Genomic DNA, 15,865 nt, shown 5'->3' on the forward strand with positions numbered 1-15,865 from the left:
TTCTCAGGCTGTGTGTTTGGTGGCCGTCAGCAGCGATCACACGCTGGAAAAGTCCGAAGCCTGAGCTCCAGAGCCCCGACACACAGGATGTGGCCCTCAGAGCAGCACGTCCACGGAGCCACCGACAGGTGGTGTGTGTGCTGCATTCATAACAACGAAAATACTAAGTGTACCCTGCTATGTTAGCCACCAAGGAGCTTGTTAACATCAGCTAGCAAATAAACCTATTGTTTTTGAGATTTGGGAAATGACAGTTTGTGCAAGAAATTAACGAAAGCATCCTCTTTGCCAAGTCTGCAACGTTTGGGTAATTTGGTTTTAGTCCGCGTTTGATTTAAAACGAGGTAAGTTGTAAAATGGCGGATAAAGCTAACATCCAGAGAGTTTGTCATTGATGCTGCTGTAACGCTGCTAGGTATCTGATCATACACCTGACAGTGGTGTTAACAGGAGACATTAACCTAGAAATACGGCTTTAACGAGATAAGTTAAAATGAACGTTAATAATAAGTGCTGTTACTAAGTATTAGTGGTCTCGTTAGCCAGACGCAGCTAACGGTAGTGCTAGTCAAGCTAGCAGCTGATGTTATTCAGTAAATGCATCACAATCCTAAAGTGAGTCCTAATCCTGGCATCCGTAGGTCGGTGCGAATAGGGTGATCGATGGACGGTGGCACAGGTAGCTAGCTAGAGGCTCGGCTAACAACACATGTCAGTAAGGTTAGCTTGTGTTAGCCAGAAAGCTGCTTGGCCGTCATAGCATAGACGGCACGTCAGGAAGAGATGAGAGAGGATAGGAGTCAGCAGCCTCCGAAACATCTGCGGCTGTGTTTGTAGTTCGGAAGTATACAACTGCGCCTGTCACAATAAACTGGGGATCACCTCGTTTTACATCAGAAATATTTACTGTTACAGTCGACTATCACAGCGTATTAGATATTACATAAGTTCAGTCCAGTAAAGTAACTAACGCTGAATTGCGGCACTGAAACCCGTCGTAAGGTGTTTGGACTGGAGTCAGGCGCCTGTGTCATGTTTACGGTGCATGTTGGAGTCACGATTACTTGTTAAACTGTGAACATCCACTGATTTATCTTCCCTCTTGGCCCATGTTGCATCTGCATAACTAAACATAAAGTTATTTATCTAGCTAGATGACATGTCATACAAAATCACAATTGGCAGTAGCTGGATCAAGTCTCAGATACTTTGTTTATACGTTGTGTAACATGTGTTTTTTACACATATGAAACATATCAGTGACTGTCGGCGTCAACACACTGTAGATATAACTTTTTTATTCTTCGCCCTACCTGCAAACGTGTGTCTGCAGAGACAGACCAGTCCCGTCTGCAAAGCCCAGCTCTGTTTTTAGTGATTTAAAAATAAATAAATGAAACAAAAAGTCAGCACAGCGAAAACGTTTAACAGGGTTTTCTATGCATGGGAAGTGCATGACTAAACATGATCACCAAGCACATTATGGGAGATCATGCACACATACCAGTCAGTGCACTGGCTAATATGTAAATATAAAATCATCCCAGATTATTATTTCTCATAATAATAAAAAAGACAAATATCTATAATAATATTTATAATAGAACTGTTGCCATGTATATCTGTAACAATACTTGCATTTACATTAATTTATGATTAATTAAACTGTAATTCAAGCATACAAACAGAATGTCTTATAGATGGCATGTTCAGTATACTATTTATTTACTGTTGGAACAATGTGTTTACAGCTTTATGCATGCTGTCAGTAGCTTATTGGTGTCATTCAGTAGATGTAATGTTGGTCCTGCACTAAAAGTGTAGTACAGCTCTGTCAGGTAACCACAAGGAAAGTGGTACATAACCAATGTTTCCTTCAGAAAACCAGCTTCCTGTCTTGTTCAGTAACAAACCCTGACTTCACCAGAGCAGCTGGTGCTTGATGGAATGTGAAATTAAATGAAACATACAAATCCTTGTTCACAAGATGAAGTAGCAAATTTATGGTGCTTTTATTTGATGAATGATGAACTGTAAACCTGCCATCAAATCAGTCATTGTCTTCAGCACACTGATGAAATGACTTCAGCACTGGGTAGAAACATCATATAAAACTAAAACAGTGTGATATAGTAGTATATTACAACATGTTGCAGCAAAGTCACATTTCAAGATAAAAGCAGAATTTGTGAGTTTAATATGTGCAAAGTGGCCGTGAGTCTAGGCTATGACTAAAGACCGCAGTTTGGTTGTTGAGAGGTCATAACAAGATGTGATTAAAGTAGGGACTGCGTCTAATGATGTTTTTCTTTCTCCAGTCAGTTGAGATTAATCAGTTCATTGTTGTGTTGATAGAATGTCAGGATATTGAAACGGCTTACAATTTCTAGCCAGTTGTCTAAAACAGTGGATGTTCACATTTTAGCAGTTTGGAAAGCAGTGTTATTGAAGTGCCCCAGGAAGATACTTACACAGTACCAGCTGAAGTGGCTTAATGAAATTCATCCATCTTTAATTATTGATTATTTATTTGTGTGTTTTTAAAGTTTTGCAAAATCTGCAGATGTTCCCAAACTGTCAAATGCACCCTTCATGTATGTTTGTCTTTTCGAAGTGAGCAACATTTTAAAAAAATAATCCACATGCTATTTAATGTCTAAAAGCAGTTAAGATAGCCACACAAAGTGACAGTGCCAAATGTTTGTGAGCAAAATTTCACAATCCACTATATGAACGAGGAAAATTAATTTCTTCATCAGCATTATTTCCTGACTCGTTGCCATGCAACAACTGGGGTCCACTAGCTCTTCAAAGTGTTATTTAGGGATTTCCTTTCGTTCACAGGTACATGACTTAAATAACTTGTAGTGCTTTGCTGTCAGTGTAGTTATTGTTCGGGTGACCTCATCGGAGCCATGGCAAACACTTAAAACTTAGTGGTGTCCATGCATAAGAAGAGACTGGTTTGTTTTTAAGTTGTTGCTACCAGCGTTAGTTGTTAACATATGTCAACAAACTCCCCTGATATGACTTGTACCAGGTGGCCCTGAAGAGACGCCTTCTTTCTTTGGGTCCAGAGCAGCAGAAGGACATACTCCAGCAGCTCCAGAAATGTTAAAGAAATGATAGCAGCGCAGGATTTACACACAGAGTTTCAGTTTCCACAGTAAGAAGTGCATCACAGAAATGTACCATCACTCTAAACACATCAATGAATGTTTGAATTAGTTTGGATGTATCAGAATTACTATTTTTGAAGTCTGTTTCCACCTGATGACTTTGTGTGTCGTTCACAGAGAGGCAGATTCTCAATTGTCTTCAGATACTGACCTCGAGGATCCTGATGGCAAAAATGCAAGGACAGGAAGAGGCATGGTATGTTTTTATCACACCATATGCATTGATTCTTTTTACTTTCCACAGCTTTCCATGTGTCATCAGGGTCACATGGAGGTTTGAGCCACTTTCAGCATGCACGATCTTCCATTTAAGATGTTTCCCTCCAACAGGCAGCCAAGAAAGGCAAGAAGGCGACTGGAGACAAGGCCAAAGGTGGGGGAGCAGGGAAGGGCCCTGGTGCTGGCTGGATGAATGGCCATCATCAGAAGAATGGGATGGAAAATATGACCCTGTTTGAGGTGGTTAAAATGGGGAAGAGTGCCACACAGGTGAGTGTGCACGAGTGATGGGAAAATGATTCCTCATTGCCTTTTCAATTATATACAGTGATCCTCTGAGTGTACTTCTGTTTATATTTATTGCACAAATAAATCATGTTGTAAAATGTCAGTCATGTTTTTTCTTCTTCCAGTCTGTTGTTGATGACTGGATCGAGGCATACAAACATGACAGGGATGTTGCTCTCTTGGACCTAATCAACTTCTTCATTCAGTGCTCTGGCTGCAAAGGCGAGTTTGTACATGATGTAGGTGCATGTTGGTCGCTTCAAAGCAAAAATGATATACTGAACCTTTCCTCCATGGTGTGATTTTTCAACCACAGGTGCTGTGAGTGGAGAGATGTTCAGACATATGCAGAACTCCGAGATCATCCGAAAAATGACAGAGGAGTTTGATGAGGTGTGTTTTTACACTTATTTATGGTCAAAAAATAAAAAAAATAAAAAGAGAATTGAATCATAAATCTCCGGGAGGGAGTTTTTAATTAAACAAACATAAAAATTTAATTTACAGTATGAAACAAGTGTGGAACTTCTTACCTGAATCTGAGCTCTTTGCTGTCATTAAACAGGACAGCGGTGACTATCCATTAACTCTGTCGGGACCACAGTGGAAGAAATTCAGAATAAGCTTCTGTGACTTCATTGCAGTCCTGGTGCGCCAGTGTCAGTACAGCATCATCTATGACGAGTATATGATGGACACAGTCATCTCACTGCTCACCGGCCTCTCTGACTCACAGGTCAGGGCATTTAGACATACAAGCACACTAGCAGGTCAGTTCGAATGTCAGTATTCTGCATTAGCACTCCCATGATCATCTGCTCAGTCATGCTAATGTTGGCAGAACCTGTTGTGTCTGAACTTTGTCGTCTTTGCCAGCCATGAAGTTGATGACAGCCTTGGTCAACGTTGCTCTGAACCTGAGCATCAATATGGACAACACACAGAGACAATATGAGACAGAGAGAAACAAAGTCATAGCAAAAAGAGCCAATGATAGATTGGAGCTTCTGTTACAGAAGCGCAAAGAGGTGAGAATAACTAGTTTCAAACTGCAGTATGACCATCACTTCAAATTATTTAATATATAATATGTTGAGCCTCACATAGACAGATTTGTTCTTATGTGGCACATGTCGTGTTTTAATATTATTTGTGGCATTCCCCCATTTCATGTATTTAGAATAAAGACGTCTTTGTGCAGCTGTTGTTTGTGCTTTGAGGGTTAAATAAGAAAAGGGCCACAGAGTGTTATTATTGCTGTCTTCACGCAATGTATTTAAAAAGTCATTAAGTCAAAAGTCATCAAATCAAAAGTAATCACTTTGTGTTTTATGTTTCAGCTTCAAGAGAATCAAGATGAAATCGAAAACATGATGAATGCAATTTTCAAAGGAGTATTTGTTCATAGATATCGGTATGTGAAATCTTGTTTGACTTCTACAATGACTGCATTTTCACTGAGGTGCCCTGAATCACAGTTACCACACCAAGCACCAGGGACTTTTTAGCATTAATATTTGGCGCCATCTAGTGTGAAAGGACCATCAACACCAATATGAGTCCATAATTTTAAATAGCTTTTGAATAGCTAACATAAGAGCATGTTGTAGGTATAATCACTGTGTATAAATGTAATCACTGTTCTTATTTGCCAGTGATGCCATCGCTGAAATCCGAGCTATTTGTATTGAGGAGATTGGAGTGTGGATGAAGCTGTACAGTGACGCCTTCCTCAATGACAGTTACTTGAAGTATGTTGGCTGGACCATGCATGACAAGGTGAGCTAATAGGCCAATCCATATTACATATAAACAAATTATTACATAAATGTTTCTTGACTTGTCATTGAATGATTGTCTTCTAATCTCAGGCCAGCTGTTTATTACCAACTTGAGATGTGGGTTAATTATAATTGGTTGATTTACGCATGCTGGAGATTTGATGTTTGTCCAGACCGAACTGTAGTAAGCACATGTAGCCTTTCACTTAACCAGTTCCCCTTAAGAAGAGCTGACCAAGTGAGCCAAAACGTATAACCATATCATAATGAGTTAACTGAATTATCTCAGTTTAAAGTAAAATAATCAGTGCTCTCAGTGGTCAAACAATACATTTTAGTATTAATTATTTAGTTCTAGTGTTTAGTTTTAAGGTACAATAGCATTCAACTGTGGTAAAAGTTTTATGTTCTCTCTGTTGTGATTTCAGCAAGGTGAGGTGCGGCTTAAGTGCCTGACTGCCCTGCAAGGCCTGTACTTCAACAGGGAGCTCAGTGCGCGGCTGGAGCTCTTCACAAGTCGCTTCAAGGTGAGAAAAAAACTTCACACATCACATCTCTGACATATTGAAATTCACAGTTTTTTTTAATTGTGGTAATGAAATACATTTGAAATCATTATATGCACGCGTGACAGGACAACAAATGTTGTGAAGATCCCTCAGTTATGATACTGTATCTGAGGCACAAACTCACTCTCATTGACAGGATCGCATTGTGTCTATGACTCTGGATAAAGAATATGATGTTGCAGTGCAAGCCATCAAACTGCTGACACTTGTCTTACAGTGAGTAATCATCCCTTGTCTGGAGTGTTGTCGTTGTGCATTGCATGTTTTATGAAGGCATGTGATTTTGAAGACATTATATTAGTAAACGACAACATAAAAAACACACTAAATCTCACTAAAGTTTGGAATTAAATATAACCTTTAGTTACGTTTGTTTGTTAGAAGTCATCCTTATTCTCTACAGCTTATCTAGTTAGTTTTTATTTACATATTTTCTCACTGACTCTAAATTATTATGTGACATATTTTAAACAAATTATTTAATTCTACAGTCACATTTACTCTATATGATTTATATGAATTTACTGAACTGGCTTTTATTGCTAATAACGTATGCGTTTCATCTACCAGGAGTAGTGATGAGGTTCTGACAGCAGAGGACTGTGAAAGTGTATATCATCTGGTTTACTCAGCACATCGGCCCATTGCTGTTGCGTCAGGAGAATTTCTGTTTAAGAAGTAAGTGTTTTAGTAAGAGATGCAGTTGACTTGTTGATGAAAGTGAACATAATTTTTTCAGGGCATTACACCGTTTTGGTGCCAGTTATCAGCCCGACAGAATAAACACACGTAGATCTCGTCCTGTCAAAAAATCCAACATTCAGCAAGGTGGAAATCTGAGGCTTAACAGGCCTTAAGCTCGAAGGAATATTTCATCTGCCCACTGCACTACACTCCCCCTCGCTTTGTACACGACTCCTCTGTGGAGGATGGAGTTCAGCATTGACCTTGTTTCACTGCAAGAAGAGAAGTATGTTTTTTGCTGTGCATTTTTTTTTGCTTTATCAGCCATGTTAGCTGTGATGCACAGTATGTTGTGTACATACAAAACTAAAGGGAAAATCCTGTGAAATCACAAAATTTAGTAATGTGCGACCTCATGTGACAGCTCTTAATTCTTCCACCTATAGCTTTGCCAAAGGCTGCAAATCTATTATTCCATCTGCTTTCAGCAAGCATTTGTAACAGCTTTTTGTATTGTGCTGATTGAAGGCTCTTCAGCCACCGAGGTCCTGAGGAGGAAGGATTACCCAGGAGAGGAAGGCAGAGCCTCAATGGCAGCCTAATCAAGACTACTGTCTTCTTCTTCTTGGAGAGTGAGGTAGGCATGTTATGTTATTTCTTTATGGTAACCCTGTGCTGATTGTAGTAATAATAATTCTTAATAAATCTGTATATTTACAGTAGTTTTTGAATATTGAATATTGAATATATTGAATAATTTTAGTTTTTAGTTTAGATAATTACTTTGCTTCCACTTGTTAAAACAAATGTTATCTTGTTAATAGGCTGGGGAATATACTTTTTAAAATATATTCAAAATCAAACAAAATTTAACCCTTAGTTTAATTTAATTTTATTTGTTTACAGCTCCATGAACATGGGGCTTACTTGGTTGATAGCTTGTGGGAGTGTGCGTCAGACCTGCTGAAAGACTGGGAGACTATGATCAGCCTGCTGCTGGATGAGCCCATGCCAGGAGAGGAGGGTAAATTAACCTCTGTGCTAGAGCAACATTTCATTTTTACTGTTTCTCCTTTAGCCAGCATGGCAAATTCCACCATTTAAGTAACTTCTTACATCTGTGATTTTAGCCCTGACTGATCGCCAGGAGACAGCTCTGGTTGAGATCATGCTCTGTGCCATTCGGCAGGCTTGTGAATGCCACCCTCCAGTAGGCAGGGGCACAGGGAAGAGGGTGAGTGTCTGGTTATCATGCGTGACTTAGAGAGAACTAACTTTAATCACTTGGTTTTGATAATTTGGGTCTATATTTGTGTATTACAAAGGTCCTGACTGCAAAGGAGAAGAAAACACAGCTGGACGATCGAACACGGATCACAGAGATGTTTGCAGTTGCATTGCCTCTCTTATTAGCAAAGGTGAAAACATGTGTTCTTTTTCGATCTATGTAGCGGTGGGCGATATGGCCACAATATTTGTGATATCAACATGTTATGACGATATAGAAAAAAATGATTGAAAAAAATTCTATCTGTGATTGCAGCTTGCAGACATCAGCATTTATTAGTGCAAACAAAATAAAGGACATTTTACAGTTGTTGATAACATGCACTTAAGTAATCAGGTTAACTCATGTAACACGAGGCAAAAAAATAAAACCAAAACATTTAATTTAAAATGGCTGGCTTCCTTAATAAGAATAAATTGGTTGTCTTTTGTTCTTGTAGTACTGCGTTGACATTGATAAAGTGACCAATTTGCTACAAATACCAAAGTACTTTGATCTCGACATCTACACAACTGGTCGATTAGAAAAGGTTTGTTTATTTTTACACTTTTACTAAATTACATATACAACTTTGAACGCACGGCAGTGAAACAATGTTAAGTGTTTTCATGTTCTCTTCAAGCACTTAGACGCCTTGTTGCGACAAATATGGGAGGTCGTGGATAAGCACACGGACACTGAGGTACTAGAGGCTTGCTCTACCACCTACCGCTATCTCTGCAATGAGGAGTTCACCATCTTCAACCGCGTGGACATTGCCCGCTCTCAGCTTCTCGATGAACTCGTAGATAAGTTTGCTAGACTTGTTGAGGACTTCCTGCAAGAGGTGGGTGCTTGCTTGTTAGGATTTTTTTAAAAAGGTGCAGAGACAGTGGTGAATGTCCAGGATTTCACAAGGTGGATCTATTGTTTGTCAGGGTGAAGAACCAGATGAGGATGATGCCTACCAGGTTCTGTCCACACTCAAGAAGCTAAGCGCTTTCCACAAGTAAAGCAGTTAACACGTTTGCACTTTTATTTCAGTGTAAAATCATTTGTATTTTTCTTCTTATTTATTTCATTCTTTAGTTGTGTTAGGTTTATTTCCATAAGTCCATCAGTGAATAAGTGTGTTTGCATGAAGGTTTATGTTATTATGTATTATTTTTAAAATGTGTGTTCTTCTTTCTGCTTCCAGTGCTCATGACCTCTCCAAGTGGGATCTTTTTACCTGCAACTACAGGCTGCTCAACACAGGTCTGCAGAATGGGGATATGCCTGAACAGGTATCATGTCTTTAAATTTGTTACTAACTGCTTCAGTTATGAGGGAAATAGATGTCTCATTGTATTTTTTATTTGTTTTTGTTTTGTTTTTGTTTTGTCCTTTTTGCCCTAGATTGTGATTCACACAATGCAGTGCACACATTACATCATCCTGTGGCATCTAGCAAAGGTTTCGGATGGCAGTTCATTGAAGGTATTTAAAAAAGGTTGGTTAAATCATTCTGGGATGCTTGGGAGACTACCTAGCTGAACATTTTGCTTCTTTCAGGGCGATATGGTGACACTGAGAAAGCAGATGAGAGCTTTCTGCTTAATGTGTCAGCGATACCTAAACAGCATCAACAATGCCGTCAAAGAGCAGGTGGGATTTTGAAGATAGATTTTTTCTTTTATGAACGACTTGCTGATTCTACACATCATCCTTTTTCAGTATGACTAAATATCAGTTTTGTCAGTATTGTTGTGTTGTGTTTATTCTAGGCCTTCACCGTACTATGTGATCTGCTGTTGATCTTCAGTCACCAAATTATGTCTTCAGGCCGGGAACAACTAGAGCCTCTGGTCTATACACCAGACTCTTCTTTGCAGGCAGAGCTGCTCGATTTCATTCTGGATCATGTGTTTATTGATCAGGATGATGACAACAGCACAGGTCAGAGTCAGTTAACCCACTGCACTTGTAAAGTCTAAAACATGTGAGACATGGACTCATTTCTTCATGTTATTATTTTGTATTTCAGATGGACAGCAAGATGATGAAGCCAGTAAAATTGAGGCACTGCACAAGAGAAGAAATCTTCTTGCTGCTTATTGTAAATTAATCATTTACAATGTTGTGGAAATAAACACTGGAGCAGATATATTTAAACAGTACATGAGGGTAGGTTTAAATATCTTTAAAAAGAAATATATATATATATATATATATATGTATATAATACAAGCAATTATATTGCCCTGCTGTTTTTTGTTAATAGTACCCCCTTGTCTTTGTTCTTAGTATTACAATGATTATGGAGATATCATCAAGGAAACGATGAGTAAAACAAGACAAATCGACAAAATACAATGTGCGAAGACACTCATATTGAGCCTGCAAAAGGTAAATATACAACATTACTATTGTTTCCACCATACCATCTTTTGTTGTAAAACCACTTCTAAAGAAATACTGTAGCAAGTATGTGTGAATATTTAACTTTATTTATATTTATTTGTAGTTATTCAATGAGATGTTGTCTGACCTTGGCTTCAATTTCGACCGCTCATCTTCAGCCTTCTGTGGCATAAAAGAGCTTGCCCGACGCTTCTCATTAACGTTTGGCTTGGATCAGCTGAAGACCAGAGAAGCTATTGCTATGTTACATAAGTAAGTAAAAGTCCAGCTTTAAGACACTGTGGTTTAGTTTTGCATTTCATTATTCTTATTTTTTATAAAAACGTGTATTTATTAGGGATGGAATTGAGTTTGCGTTCAAGGAGCCTAGCTCTCAAGGAGAGGGAGGTCCACCACTGAATCTAGCGTTTTTGGATATCCTGAGCGAGTTTTCCAGCAAACTAATTCGACAGGACAAGAGAACAGTGTAAGTCTGAGACACAAGATGCACAAGGATTTATGTTTAAGTACAGAGCTATTGAGGATTTCTGAAAAGCTAACTGGCCTCATTCTGCTTTCTACAGTCACATGTACCTAGAGCGATTCATGACGTTTCACATGGCTCTACAGAGGGAGGACTGCTGGCTGCCTCTCATCTCCTACAGGAATTCTCTACAGGTCGGAGGGGACGATGACACTATGTCCGTCATCAGCGGGATCAGCAGTCGAGGATCCACCGTCAGGAGTAAGAAGTCCAAGCCAGCCACTTCTAGCAAAAGGAAATTGCCTGAAGGTGAGAGATTTCAAGATTATTATACAAGATTCATTTTGAATAGACTGGAAAAACTATAGAAATTATTATATCTAATACCTTGTGACGACCTTGTAGAATACAAGGCATTTAATATCTTTTCTCTTGCAGAGGAAAACAGCTGCAGCAGTAGTGATGCAGTCTGGATGAACCGGGAGCAAAACGTACAGACACCAGTGATGATGCATTCACCTCACCTCACCTCCACTGTATTAAAAGATCCAAAGAAGATGAGAGCAGAGGACAGCTACTCAGGTGCATACGCCATGCCAACAGAGCAGCATCCCCAACAGCCTGTGCCTCCCCAGCAGCAGCCACACCATCATCACCAGGCTGCCATGGATTACAAGTATGAAAACCTTTCTACTCGTTACTTTGTTGCTGTTTACAGTCTTTTGTAATTTTATTAAAAACTATAATAATTTGATTATTAAATCTTGTGAAATTCTGACCACTGTCCAACAGTACCCAGGTTACTTGGATGTTGACACAGAGGCAACAAGCTGAGGCCCGTCAGCAACAGGAACGGGTCAGCATGCATTATGCCAAGATGAGGAACCACATGCAGCAAACAATGTAAGATTGCAGTCCTCTTCAGAGAATGTTAACATCGAATTACAGAAAGAAAACACAAGAAAGTAATTCATAGAGCCAGTAAACACAAGTCTTTAAAAAAGACATCTTGTAACGTGTATCGTATATATGTACTCCACAGGCGTCGAGGCTCTGGACTCATGGAGGATGATGAGGAGCCAATAGTGGAGGATGTCATGATGTCATCTGAAGACCGCTTGGAGGACATCAATGAGGGCATGGATTTTGACACAATGGACATCGACTTGGTAACTTTAGAAATGTTAATCTAGATTGTGTACACACAAATACCAAACGTACTATCAGCATTGTCACAGTGGATGCAGTATATTTTATTCATACTTGTTTTAATTGTCATTACATTGTGTGCTAATCATGTTGTTACTTTTCAGCCGGCATCAAAGAATCGCAGAGAGAGAACCGAACTAAAGCCAGACTACTTTGATCCATCTTCGATTATGGATGAATCAGTAAGGATATTTTGTATTGTTCAGTGAGTGTAGATGACTGTTTGCTTAATGTTTCTTTTACAGACTGTTAAATGTCATCTAAATATAGTACTTTTCATCTGTTTAAGGACTAAGAAATACTAAGTGAAGCTTTCAGAATTGTCTGCATTTATGCATATATTTGTCTTAAAATATAGGCACGTTTTTGTCACAGTTACAGTTATGAACAATACTGACTAGTAGCACACACACTATTGTAGTGTCTGTAGCCATATTGAATAAATTATTCACAAATTATGACTATGACATCAACAAAAGTCAGTGGAAGTCAGGATGCAGCAAACCTGGAGTCTGATCAATTAAACAGATTGGAGATGTTAGTTAGAGCTATGTTGACAGTTTGCTGTTAACAAGAAGCAGCTGCCTGATCTATGCCTTGCAAAAACAAAATCTTCGAAGACTTACAACCAGGAATTGCTGATTTGCATAAAACTGGAAACCCATCTCTAAAAGTTTAGATATTCATCAGTCTAAAGGTAAACTGCCTACAAACTTAAGATAAGATAAGATAAAATAAGATAAACTTTATTAATCCCAGAAGGGAAATTCAGGTAGCTTTAAAGTAGATAGATAGTAGATAACAATTGTAAAAGTAGTTAGTGGGGTCTGTTGTTATCTTTCAGTCCTGCAACGCAGTGAGGTGAGTCGTCCACTGTAGGTACTTCTCTATTTAATCACGATGTTGTGTAGGAGGTGGTCGATGTATTGTTAAATGGTCTCTGTCTTTTCCTGTGTGTGTTTCTCCACCACAGCCTCTAGTGAGTCCAACCTGTACACAGTACACAGTACTTAGTACTGTGACTATTCTCCCTAGAAGTACCCAACTAAGACACTACACGGAATACTCAGTAAGATAAAAAAAGAAGCAGCAGGACATTGACCCCAAACGAAAATCAACTTTTTTCAATGGCCCAGTCAGAGCTCAGAGCTTAACCTGGGCTCTACTGGCATCATCATCTTAATTGTTTGCTAATTTACTGAGAGGGGTTCTGAGAAAGTCGTGTTTTTATGCAGGTTGTTGTCAGATAAAAGGTTATAAAACCCGACAGTGTAACATCAGCCACTGTAGCGGAAATATTTCCCACTTTACTACCTCAGTGGTCAACAGTTGTTCTTTTGACCACATCACATATTAGTCAGGTAACGCTTTTTGCTTTTCTGAATGAATGAAACTTGAATGAAACTCAGACTGTTCAAGCTGAATTTTGTGTTTTATGTGTTTTAGGTTCTCAATGTGTCAATGTTCTAGTATGAATTGAATGATTCAAGGACATCATGGTGTCACCTTAGACGATAAGATGGATGACTGTTATCTGCGAAAATCAAAATGGAGCGAAATGGACTACTATGGATGGCTTGTGAGACACAGATGTTTGCCTCTTTAACACTTTGTTAAAATTCAGAGGGAGTGCTTGAATTTGAATTTTATTCTGCTATTTTCACACACCTGAATTTTAACACACTGCAGGAGAAATCTTTTTGTTTTTGTTCATTTGTCCTAAAAATCTTTCAAAAAAAAAAAAAAAAAAGCTTTCACTGAGCTTGACCTGACTCAGCCAATGTGTGAAGCTGTTCACACATTGTTTATGTAAGAGCCAGTACACGTGGCAATTGCATGGTGAGGGGAGAATAACAGATTGAAATTCAAATTAATAATATATACCTTTAATCTTTTTCATTGAGTAGACAAAAATTGTCTGATGTAAATACATAGTGGCCAATATACAGGAGAGGTGAGCAAAATTTCATCAGCACCAATTGACAGAAATAAAACAGCCCTGCAAAATAATACTAACTTAATGATGCTTGTAGTGTTCAGTTGTTGTTGAAAACTCTAATGACACTTTGTCAAAGAGGTGCTAATTCACTCCGTAGTAATTTTACAGCCATATTTTTATAAAATATCATTGGCTCAAATCATCACCTCTGGCACAACCTAAATAAAAACTGAACATCCTAAGCTTCATAAAGGCAACATTAGTTGGAGGGCTGTTGAATTGGACTGCATTACCTTGTAAAGGTGTCAGTGATATTGTGTTCACCTTTTGTACTCTAAAACTGTAGAGTTTGGCATGGCATGTAGCCATATATTGAAACACGTACACAGTAAAGTATAATGTGAACTGGCGTCTCCTACTGTTCAAAGGCCTTGCCACAAATGATATATGGTATTCTCAGATTTCTTTGTGATGGTATTTTTTAGAAATGTATGTGTTCTGCTTTTATACCTTATAGATGAATTTGATTTATAGATATTTTGTAATGACAATCAAATGTAAATTAATGGTTTCTAATCATGTTATTTCACATAGTTGCTGAAATAATCCTTTTTAATGAAATTATGTTACTCTAGATATGGCCAGCTGTTTGTATTTTCTTTTCATCTCTCTATAGTGAATGGATGAAAAAGTAATACATTGCCCAAATGTAGTAATTTGACAAATTAATGGCTGCATCTAACATAGGCTATGTTTTAATATTTGGAATCATAGTGTCACACATCACAATGTCATACATAAATTTTGACCCAACCTTAAACATGTAATCTCTTCTATATCTTGACTCTTTTTCTCCATTGTATAGTATCTAATAATATTTAATAACACAGACATACCAAAATAACAGTCTTTAAAAGGAAGGATTGGAAATATGGTTGAGAAAGTTTATTGTTTGTTTTCTTTTTTTTTTTTTCCTTCCTCTTTGCAAGTATGCCGAGGATTTCTTCAAAAAAACCAATTTGTTTGGTGTACCACTGTTGCGTGTATAAGAGTTATACAATTATTCTAAGTTACAAAGTTTTAGAATTCTTTAGTCAAACTATTATAGTATCAGAATTGTATATTATACAATTACAAATGTGTAATATATTGTGAATCGGTGCTTATTTTGTATTTGCAGTTTGCTTGAAATTTTAGGGAAGGGTTAAAGAAATAGAATGTAACTATTTGAAGTTAACCTACTACTTTGCAAGTACACATATACAGTACCTTGTTTTGTTTGTCTTTGAATGGAGTGTTGATATTTCCTTACCTCTGTGTGTGTTGGCCTGGTTGGCAGATTGAGATTTTATGGAAAAAAGTGTATTCATATTGTAGGTAGAAACAAATCCCCAGGTTCCTCAGCATCTCTCAATTAACTGGAGAAACACCTCACATGGTCTTAAGCATTATTACATAAATACTACTAGTGATGTTAGGCAGATGAGAAAAATACATCTTAGAATTGCCTGTAAATTTACATGAATCATTTCATTTCTGATCTTTTCTGTCCTGCATTGAACTGCTGAAAATGTGCATACATCTGTACGTTTACACATATTTAAATATTTGCGTATATTAAATTTGTGTTTTTATTATATTTACAAAGTTCCCATTGCATCCTTTAAGATTTGTATTTATGTCTCAAGATGTAACAGAATAAACCCACTGCAACCGTGTAATGATTTTAAAAATGGTCTTCAGTTTAGTTGGAGGATTTTATTATCTTTAATGTTTAATGTTTTCACTCTACAAATATAATTTAGGGTGGCATTGGCACATATTGAACAAGTACACAGTAATATCCTTGAGCAGATGACAAGTA

At 37.9% G+C, this 15,865-nt stretch overlaps 1 protein-coding gene across 1 annotated transcript; it reads left to right on the forward strand.

The window, feature by feature from the left end:
- The first annotated feature begins 147 nt into the window (after window positions 1-147).
- On the forward strand, window positions 148-15,640 carry stag2a (stromal antigen 2a). Its single transcript, XM_026371924.1, has 34 exons — window positions 148-344; window positions 3,041-3,166; window positions 3,297-3,375; window positions 3,510-3,668; window positions 3,812-3,908; window positions 4,003-4,079; window positions 4,252-4,456; window positions 4,563-4,714; window positions 5,027-5,100; window positions 5,342-5,465; window positions 5,896-5,994; window positions 6,173-6,252; window positions 6,607-6,714; window positions 7,249-7,357; window positions 7,627-7,744; window positions 7,851-7,954; window positions 8,046-8,138; window positions 8,448-8,537; window positions 8,631-8,834; window positions 8,926-8,996; window positions 9,186-9,273; window positions 9,386-9,466; window positions 9,542-9,634; window positions 9,754-9,925; window positions 10,014-10,153; window positions 10,274-10,375; window positions 10,494-10,642; window positions 10,728-10,856; window positions 10,954-11,162; window positions 11,292-11,529; window positions 11,646-11,756; window positions 11,896-12,022; window positions 12,167-12,244; window positions 13,509-15,640. Exons 2-34 carry the CDS (start codon window positions 3,123-3,125, stop codon window positions 13,530-13,532), a joined length of 3,828 nt encoding a protein of 1,275 aa, XP_026227709.1. The 5' UTR covers window positions 148-344; window positions 3,041-3,122; the 3' UTR covers window positions 13,533-15,640.
- The last annotated feature ends 225 nt before the right edge of the window (window positions 15,641-15,865 follow it).

The sequence above is a fragment of the Anabas testudineus genome, chromosome 14 (assembly GCF_900324465.2).
Source record: "Anabas testudineus chromosome 14, fAnaTes1.2, whole genome shotgun sequence".
In the NCBI taxonomy this organism is placed as follows: domain Eukaryota; kingdom Metazoa; phylum Chordata; class Actinopteri; order Anabantiformes; family Anabantidae; genus Anabas; species Anabas testudineus.

Bases quoted from the DNA above. Each gene is read 5' to 3' on its own strand.
- stag2a (XM_026371924.1), top strand. From the start codon at position 3,123: ATGATAGCAGCGCAGGATTTACACACAGAGTTTCAGTTTCCACA. The intron at 4,457-4,562 runs GTCAGTTCGAAT...CGTCTTTGCCAG, and splicing joins ACATACAAGCACACTAGCAG to CCATGAAGTTGATGACAGCC. The intron at 8,538-8,630 runs GTTTGTTTATTT...GTTCTCTTCAAG, and splicing joins CAACTGGTCGATTAGAAAAG to CACTTAGACGCCTTGTTGCG.